At 44.3% G+C, this 10,057-nt stretch overlaps 1 protein-coding gene across 1 annotated transcript; it reads right to left on the bottom strand.

The window, feature by feature from the left end:
* Window positions 1-3,103: 3,103 nt before the first annotated feature.
* On the bottom strand, window positions 3,104-5,959 carry LOC103654422 (probable RNA methyltransferase At5g51130). Its single transcript, XM_008681255.3, has 8 exons — window positions 5,570-5,959; window positions 5,037-5,151; window positions 4,830-4,877; window positions 4,482-4,719; window positions 4,280-4,367; window positions 4,117-4,182; window positions 3,698-3,766; window positions 3,104-3,609 (listed from the first exon to the last, which is right to left on the bottom strand). Exons 1-8 carry the CDS (start codon window positions 5,750-5,752, stop codon window positions 3,520-3,522), a joined length of 897 nt encoding a protein of 298 aa, XP_008679477.1. The 5' UTR covers window positions 5,753-5,959; the 3' UTR covers window positions 3,104-3,519.
* Between the last annotated feature and the right edge of the window lie 4,098 nt (window positions 5,960-10,057).

Raw genomic sequence — 10,057 nt, 5'->3', positions numbered from 1 at the left:
TTCAAATCACTTTGGAAAAATGTTTGGAATTATGGAGCGTGAAACTAAGCTCCAAGAGGAAGCTGCACATGAGAATCCAATGCAAGCCCTACAACAAAAATATATAGCTGAGCTAACTAGGTTGGAGTTTACCGATACTGAGCTTGTCAAAGCAGCGAGTGTGTTTGTGAATGTCCCAAATAAGATAACCTTGCTTTTCGCACTTTCAGGACTATAAGGAGGGAGTTCATACTGCATATGCTTTAGTAAGTTCCTTGATTCCTATGTATCTAATATTCCTTTCAAGTTCTACAATATAACAATTTACTTGCTATCAACTAGACGCTACTTGTTCATTTTAATTTGAACAAAGGTTGCATCTTTTGTGTAGAATGCATACTACATATGCTGCATATACTCTACACATAATGCATATGCTACATATATTATGCATATACTACATATGCTGCATAGTCAGAGTAAGATCTCTATGTGGGCAAAGTATACAGCAGCACATATCAATGTTTCATCAAATTACTACCCATAGATTGAATCCAATAGGCTAGTTTTCTCATTTTTCAGTTCTAGCTATAGGCGACATAACTTGTACATAGCTTGATTTAAATGCATAACTAGCTCGCAAGTGTTGATGGTGTGAATGTCCCAAGTTTGATCACTATGCATTTTACTCATCAAAAGTGAATTTAGATTGAACATGCTCACTGGTAAGTCAAGGCTATAGCTTCCCTATTATGTAGCACTTAAAATGCTCTAAGTAATCTTGGCATTCAAGTTTTTTGCTACATAAAGCATCTCTCATGACTTCGTTATTTTACGGAAGTATGAAGTTGTGCTCATCAGAAGCAATGATATGCTTTGTTTGGTTTATATTAATATGAAGATGATGTATTGCATATGTATTTATGTATAGTGGGTCAGTAGTCATAAACATGCTAAGATAGTAACTTGAAGCTCTAGTTCCTAGTTTAGGAGCTTCAAGAGGCTTTAATGTCCATATGGAGCCCATGAAATTTCTTTCGTTAAAGTAAGGCCCCTTGTGGGTTTTGGTGTTTTGGATGACAACACAAGTAAAGGTCTAATCAGCATGTTAAGTACATGAGTAGGTACTTAGTGAAAAGCTTAGAAGGCTCAACATATAGAGACAAGAGTGATGGTCCACATAAGATGAGTTCACTATGAATTATGGACATCATAAGTAAAGTTGAAGGATGAACACTAACTATGTGGAACTTGATGTGCATATCTTGGAGACAACTGATTGAACTGAGGACAAAGGTAAGTAGAACTTCAAGGAACCGAAAGCATGGGAGAAGGTCAAGAAGACCGAGGTACCTAAAGTCAGGGGTGAAGAAGATGGCTTGCAAGAAGTTAAGGTTAGTCAAGTTAAGAAGAATTGGTGCATCAAGGATCACAACATAAGGACATGACTTGGAACCATTAAGGTAATTCTTAAGGATTATGGTTCAAGTCATAAGGCTCAAGATCATAGCTTAAGAAGATGGACATGGCCACAAGGTGTTGAAGTATCATAGTCAAAACCTAGAAATGATCCAAAAGAGCTAAGTTTACTTTGAATTTATTTTGGGTCATTCTTGTGTTTGGAAATGTTATGTGTGACCATTGCAAGATGTTGGAGCTCATAGATGACTAAGGATCAAGTCATGGAGACTTGGAGTGTTGGAGTCCAACCCCGACCTCAATCAAGCCACAAGGAGCAAAACAATGAAAAAGGTTAAGTATACAAGGTTTGAGTGTTTTAATATGTTGCATACACCTTTTACTATGCATTTGGTGCTTTGGTTTGCTCTCTAATCTTGTCCATAAAGAAAGTGCCATTTGAGACCCTGTTTGAGGAGAAATAGAGAAGTTAGAGAGAAGTTGAGAAAGATGTAACTTTTTAGAACTTAGTCAATTGGATTATACTCTAATTATGTTTGTCTAAGTCACAAAAAAGTCCTTCTAAGAGTTGAAGGTAATTGGAAAAAGAATTGAGGAAAAAGGACTTAAAACAGTTGTATGGGTGCACTAGACCCTCTACAGGGTCAGTCTGGTGGTACACCGAACCCTCCTCAGTAAAATGTTCGGTCTCGGAAATTTTGGCTAAAATTCGCTAGATGTTGAACAGTAAAGGTCTGGTAGTGCATCGGACCCAGTCCAACGGCTAGCTGACGTGGCTCAGTCCGATGGCCCCCGGTATGGAAGGCAGTCAATCAGATCGTGCGGAGGCAGGTGACTGTTGGAGGTCTGGTGCCCTCGAGTCTGCAGTTTCCAATTCTGTTCTACAATGGCTATGGGAGGTCTTAGGGCTATAAATAGGTCATCCCACGACCTCAACCAGTACACAAATGAATCCCAAAGGCAGCAAACAATTGTAGAATCATTCTCTATCACTATCTATTGTATTTTGTGATAGATTTAGTGCTTGGTGGGTGTTGTAGCCAAACAAGAGAGAAGTGCTGCTATGTGCAAAAGCTAGTGAGCGTGATCTTGAGCAAAGGTGCTAGTGTTGTGTTCATCTACCGTCAAGCTATCAACCTGTGATAGTCGTAGTTCTACTGTACTGCAACACCGACAAATATAAGGATAAGTCTCGATAGTTTTCATAGAACGTTGGTGTTTACATTTTATATACTAGACACAAGTGAGAAAGTGAAGACAGCAAGAGCTCTCACTTCCCTCCTCACTCTGTTCTTGTTGTGCCTCTACTTGTATGGATTGCAAACTTGATTTCTACACTAATAAATCTAAGTGTTGTTTGGTTCACGAAATGCAACATAAATGACAACGAAATGATTCACACTCCAATACTAATGATAACAAGTTTAAATAAGTCGATATTAGTTTCTAGTGTGATACATTACGATTGAAACTAAACAAACATGATCTAACATTATCAGTTACCCATCACGTTATAAATACTTGAACCAACGGCACCCTAATGCCTTTCGGAATGGGGTCAGCTTCTAGTGAACTGGGTACTCTCTTCAGCTGTACTAAGGTGCAGCAACAACATTCAGCACCTTTGATACTGAGCTTTCGTATAAAAAAATGAAACCAGCATAAAGAAGGCATTTTCACTGCGCACATAAATAAGCACAAGGCATCAACATGGAAAATTATGTATCTACAAAAGCCAAAATGACTTACAGTTTTGAAAATGGGGAGTGGCAAACAATAAGCAAGAGAAATCATGATATCCATAGCAGGCAAAATGATACTCATGAAGGACTCTTTCCCTTTCAGGGTACGGTATCCATTATCCATTTTATACAAAAACAGACCCATTAACAAAATTCCCAGCACTTCCATCTAGAGAACACAACATCCTACCACCTCTTCTTCCATCTTGATCCTTCGCCATCTGATATTCTGTTTTACAAACGCAAGTCCAGCACCATACTTGCTTCATTGTTGTACTTGTACCTAGTCAGGCAGTGAGCATTTCAAAGCTCAACACAATAATTTGGTCAGGTGAGTGTGCAATTGGGCAGGCATGCCACAATCCTTAATCCAGTTTCATCACTTGTGGTAAACTTCTATTGGACGATCGAAACCACTGACGGTGCCCACTAATCTTTCGGCAAGCAACTCCACCGACCTAAATCCAACCTGGCATGACAAACACCAAATTGCTTGGTGAAATTCTGCCGGAGCAGTCAACAATGAAACTTTTGAGTTGGTAGCTAAAATAAAATACCTTGTCTAGAAGAATCTCGCGAAATGTCCCTGGGTATATACAGATGGTGTTGAAGTTATTTCTGGCGACCTAAAAACAGGTAGGGGAAAGGGAATAAGAAATGCAAGTTCATTACGCTCCAGGAAAATTTTTAAGGTCGACAACATGATAGAATTGAGCATTTGTATTAAGTTTGTGGAGGATTTTGATCATTTATGGTATGTTCACTTAACCTTAGGATCAGGAGTGCATCAGATAATAACGAAGGCTTTTCAAGAGTTGCCTCTAGCCTAAATAATGGAAGTGCAGCAAGCTTTTCAGTTTTCACAAACAACTTCCTTCTAACAAAAACTAATATTACACGTTTCAATGCAGCATAAAGGAAAACATCAAGAAGGGTTAGCTTTTAGCTAGTATTAATCTGAATAAATAGAACCAACCTCTGAAACTAATCTGTTTCTCTTGTATGAACTCCATGGTTGAGGCTCCATGATAAAAACACCTCCCTGCAAAATTACAGATAGTGAAAATATGTAATTTTCCTCTTACCGTCTATGTGCAATTTATAAAAGACCAGCAAACAGAGAGGCATAGATACCGTACCGGTCTTAGAAGCCTCCAGATCTTCACAAATAACGTAACTAGGCCATCGTCGCCCCAGTTCAGGTGGATCCATTTTGTCACACTCAAACTACATTAGAACATATTAAAAAAATAAAAAAAAAAACTAGTGGCACTCTGGGAATGAACAGTACAAAGAAGACTTCAATTCTTGAGAGATATCTATCCTTAATCTGTAACTTACCATAGTATGGTGTCATACTGTTCTGAACATCCATCCATACTCGCTACAAAATTTTCACGTCGAAAAGAGACAATTTTAAAAAGATCTTGGTGCTTGTTCCCATTCGATAACTCAGATGCCAATTCTTCTGGAGAGCTCTGAGGAGAATCCGATGATTTCTGAGCTTTGACGTTGTTTGTAGCCACCTTATCCTGCCGCATTATCCTTCGCAGATTCCACTTAGCAGTCTCAATTAAACCTAACAGGGAAAGATAAATATGAATTCGATTCAAGTAATATTCAACCACATAGCATGAGAAGAGAATCAACCACAACATGAGTTTATTAAGGTGGGATTGGATTAAAAACCTGAATCAATATCAACGCCAAGAATGCTTTGACATTTAAATTTCATGGCTGCACAAGATCAATCAAGAAAACAAAAGTGAGAAACCTCATGACCTCATCTTGGGATTGAGACATTTATATACAAGAACTACATAGCACCTATGAGCATGCTATATATAAGAATTTAGCTAATAGGTCAAGAGTTTATCCGGAAAATCAAAAGGTTACCTAAGCCAATCGTTACCAAACCCTGGTTGCATCCAATATCGAGACAATCCTTCTTTTCAAACCACTGTTTCTTGAACGCCTCAAGGCGAGGATCTTCACCAACATTGCGATCAATCTGTAGAATTGTTAAAGTTATAATTTATCAGCTGGAAAATGTTAAGTTCCCCTCCCACTCTAACAGCACTAGGCATGCTATACGGAATAAATATTGGAGAATCCGAGGTAAGGAGCTACATGTAAGAGCCCATCTACTCCATCCCTGCCCACTAGTCCAGCCAGCAACACGCAGGCCACAGGCTAGTACCAGTGCTTTCCTCCCCGCGGAACATCACCTAGCCACGCAGCTAGGTATGCAAGTTTAGCTATATCCGTGTCATGGGTCACTCCAGACCAACCGATTGAACCGAAATACTCAAACCCCACGTACACCTGAACCTACTGCGAGGCATATCGTCGAACAGGTAGCGATCACGCGTGAACACTCAACATCAGTTCCAGAGGGGGGGCGCAGAAATAGAGGCAGTCGCGCTCACCCGGTAGCCATAGTAGTTCCTGTAGTTGCCGTAGATGAAGACCTCCTTCCTCTTCCGCTTCTGCGAGCCGCCGCCGCTGCCTGCGCCGACCTCTCTATGTTCGTTGCTCCCCTTCGTGTTGGCCTCTCCTTTAGGCCCCTTAGCCGCGGGCGGCGCGCCCTCCGGCTCCGTAGAGGTGGCCATGATGCGAGAAAGGATGTTTCCCTCGCCGCCGCAGCCGCGCTCTCGATGACTGGAATAGTGGAATGCGAGAGTTCCCCGACTGCAAAGGGTTTTCCTTTTTTTTTGGAATTGAAACGAGCGAAGCGGCGCGAGGGTTTTCCCTTGCGGCGCCGGGTTGAGAAAGGGCCACGTTTGGGTTGTGTCAAACCCGTCATGCACTCACGTCCTTCATAAGCCGATCACCCCTGTAACCTACTTCAACTCAGCGCACCGACTGCGCCAGACTGTCGGTTGTATCACTCTTGCCCACGTTTGTGCACGCAAAAAAAGAATGTATGCATGAGTTAAACATATTCCCTTGCATGCGCGTAAATTTAGGAAAAATATGTGTAACGGTTTCTATTTTTAAATGTTTTATTTTCTCCATAAATTTAGGATCACTGCAACAGCCATGCAACTAGACTCGTAAGGACCATTTTATGATATATACTGCTACTAAATATTCTACCCTGTGTAGATAAATATGCAATTCGGTATACTGCGTAAAAATCCGTTATCAACTGCATGCACACGAATTTATGATGAAAATAATGTGCAATGAAAGGAAATGAATTGCACGCATAGAAACAAAAAATGTATTTAATGTTTTATTTCCTTCATAAATATAAGATCTCTCCAACAGCCATACAGCTAAACACATTAGATCTAGTTTATGATATATACTGATACAAATTATACTACATGGTGTAGGTATTTATGCAATTCGTTACATTGCGTAAAAAATCTGGCATGTTGCTCACTGGTGGACGCATCTCCGGGTTGGAGCGTAATAACCTTAAGTTTTGAGCATAAAATCCCTCAATTATAAGCATAAATACCGAGCCAATGTAAGAGTTTGATAGCTCTAGTAGGTTGTTATTACGATCCTATTTTTATGGCAGATTCGAAAATATGGCAGTCGCATGCATGCGGTTATACAGATCCAAAAATTATGGCAAAATGCATGCATGAGTTAAACATGTTCCCTTGCATGCGCGTAAATTTAGGAAAGATATGTGTGACGGTTTCTATTTTAAATGTTTTATTTCATCTATAAATTTAGGATCGCTGCAACAGTTATGCAGCTAGACTCGTAATGACCATTTTATGATATATACTGATACTAAATATGCTACACTGTGTAGAAAATTATGCAATTCGGTATACTGCGTAAAAAACGGTTACCAACTGCATGCACATGAATTTATGATGGAAAGAATATGCAATGAAAGAAAATGAATTGCATGCATAGAAACCAAAAATCACATTTAATGGTTTATTTCCTCTGTAAATATAGGATCCCTCCAACAGCCATGCAGCTAAACGCATTAGAACTGGTTTATGATATAAACTGATACAAATTATACTACACGATATAGGTATTTATGCAATTTGTTACACTGCGTAAAAAATCTGGCATGTTGTTCATTGGTGGACGCATCTCTGGGTGGAGCGTAAAAACCTTAAGTTTTGAGCATAATGTCGCTCAATTATAAGCGTAAATAGCGAGTCAATGTGAGAGGTTGATAGCTATAGTAGGTTGTTATTACGATCCTATTTTTATGATAGATCCGAAAAACATGGCAGCCGCATGCATGCGATTTCTATTTTTATACAGATCCAAAAATTATGGCAAAATCGTGGGAGTTTCCATTGCATGCGCGCAAATTACGAACAACATAAATCAAGGAATTGCCTTTCCAATGTGCATACAAAAAATATGCATGCGGCAAACTGATATACGAACTTCGTGTTTAAGCATAAAATCATACAGTTTTTAGCGTAAATAATACATGTGGTAGGTATAAAACACAATAATCGAAAAGAAAACACAAATCGGAGGAGGTAGTCGTCGGAGGACGTCGTCGACAACATATGCACAGATGTATGTCGTCATTCGGGTCGCCCGTACTGCGCCGGATCGGAGGATGTCATGCGCGATCGTCGCTGCGCGCACTTCGCACCTTCTGTGACGTCGCTCGAACCTCGTGCCTCGTGTGTCGCCGTCGCTACTCGCACATCAAGGGGTGTCGCTTGCTCGCCGGCCTTGAAAGTGTCGCCGCCTCAGGGCCCCGGGGACGTCGCCGCTTGCCCACACAAGGGCACTGCCGTCGCTCGCCCTCTGGATCGGGAGCCGCCGCCGCCGGCCTGGGAACCACCGCCTCTAATTCGGATCGAGGAACCGCCACCACCGCATGTCGAGGTCGGGGAGCCACGGCCACCGCAGCCACTGGTCGGGGGTCCACCGTCGCGCGCGCTATCGGGCAACCGCCGTCGCTAATGAATCGAGATGGGGCGTGAAAAACTGATCCCTAGCACTCCGGATTTTCTTTTATAGACGTCTGGACCTGGTCCGGCTCGACCGGATTGCACTGTCTGGCCTGAGCTTTCTCTAGTTATTGGAAGCCCAGGGCTCCTAATATACAATATATATATATAAGCGATTGTTATGATTTTAGATATAATAAATTAACTTTATAATTGGTATAAATATTCAAGTTTTAAAATTAAATATATAATCTTAAAAATTTCTATATTTTTTTAACTTTTAAAATGAAATAATGCCTGGACTGACACATGCACTATTAGCTAGTAGTGACATATAGTACTGGTATGGTACGATTAGGCACTATAGTATAGTGTCTGGGCCGCTGGTTATGCATTAGTGTCAGCACGACATGATTACTAATAATGCCTAATAGTGTCATGTCTGATAGTGTCGTCCCTAACAGTGCTAGTGTCAGTGTCGTGTCGGGTGGCCTGTTTAGTCATCTATAGTCGTGGCCGCGTGGGACACAAAGTCCCCGGGCCTGGCCGACACTGGGACGGTCTAGGAAAAACTAGTGCGAGACAAAATACATGTGGTTTGTTAGCTTTCTTGGCTGGTGATTAGCACTGTTTAACTAGACTCGGTTCGACTGAGCTAACATCTAAGCTTGATTTATTAATAAGTCAGCTTGTTAGCTTGAATTAATTAGCATTTAACAGTAAAATAAAGTCTTCACTTGTGTTGTATGAACTAATAAGTAATAATCTATATTAATTTGGTGTTGAATCTGATATCTTTACTACTCCATAAGAGAGTAAAGTAGGCGTCCACAGCTTCACCGTGGCTCCGCTCCCGTGATTCGCGTGCCCCGCCTGCCCTCGCACCTGTCCTCGCGATGCCTGCCCCTGCATCAGCCAGGAAACCATGGCCACGTAGAGCTGCCACCCGCGCGCCCTCTCGTGGTTCACGCGGTCCTGCATCCCCGCCGACCCCGCCCGCCACACCGCCGTCCCGGTCCCCTTCACGGCCCCCGACGTCGAGGATCCCGAGCCCGAACCCCCCATCGCGGGACTCCCCGACGAGCTCCTGCTGGATATCCTCCGCCCATGCCTCCTCGCTGTGTCCTCCTCCTCCGCTCTCAAACTTCTCCTCCACCTCCACGCCTCCGCGTCCTCGCTCGAGGTCGCCGCGCTGCCCCTGCCCACGCACTGCGGCGGCACTGCGTTTGCGCACGCGCTCGCCGTGGCGGTGGGGCGGCACGTGTACCTGGTCGACCGTGGCGCCACGCTGCGGGTGGACCCGCTGACGTGCGCGGAGCGAGCGTGCGCGCCGACGTTGTTCCCGCGGAGCAAGTTCGCGGCGGCCGCCGTGGGCGCGCGGATCTACGTGGCGGGAAGCTCGGTGCGCACCGCCGCGGTCGAGGAGTACGACCCGGCGGCCGAAGCATGGTGCATCGTCGCGGAGGCCCTGCGCCGGAGGTACGGCTGCGCGGGCATGGGCGCCGGCGGCGTGTTCTACGTCGCCGGAGGGGTGGCCGTGTCCGGAGGAGGGGTGGCGGGGACGGCGGCGCACGCGCTGCACGTGGGCTCGAGCACCCGGGTGTGGGCGCGACATCCCGTGCTCGTGATGCCCCAGCATCGCTGGACGTGGGCGTCACCCTAACTCCTTCACCGACGAGGACGACCGACCCTCGGCCACGGTGCCGTGGACGGCCTCCCCGAGCGTCGCGGCTTTCCACTGGATATCAGCCCCTCGCCACCGACCTTGCAGGCGACTCCGCCACCGCTGCAGCCGCCTTCTCCTCGTCGTCCCCCTCCAATTACCAGCCCCGCCCGAGTCTGCCTTCTCCTCCCACACCAGCGTCGCTTCCATGGCCTCCCCGTTCCTGGTCTGCTCCTTCTGTCACCGCTACGACCGTGTGCCCCTCCTCGACCTCGCATCCTGCAACCGCTCTATGCACATGGCCGACGACACCTGGGTGCTCGGCCTCACCGCATGAGAGGACAATGCTGCCTTCT

The sequence above is a fragment of the Zea mays genome, chromosome 4 (assembly GCF_902167145.1).
Source record: "Zea mays cultivar B73 chromosome 4, Zm-B73-REFERENCE-NAM-5.0, whole genome shotgun sequence".
Taxonomy (NCBI): Eukaryota; Viridiplantae; Streptophyta; class Magnoliopsida; order Poales; family Poaceae; genus Zea; species Zea mays.
This window is presented reverse-complemented; position numbering and strand designations above follow the sequence as displayed.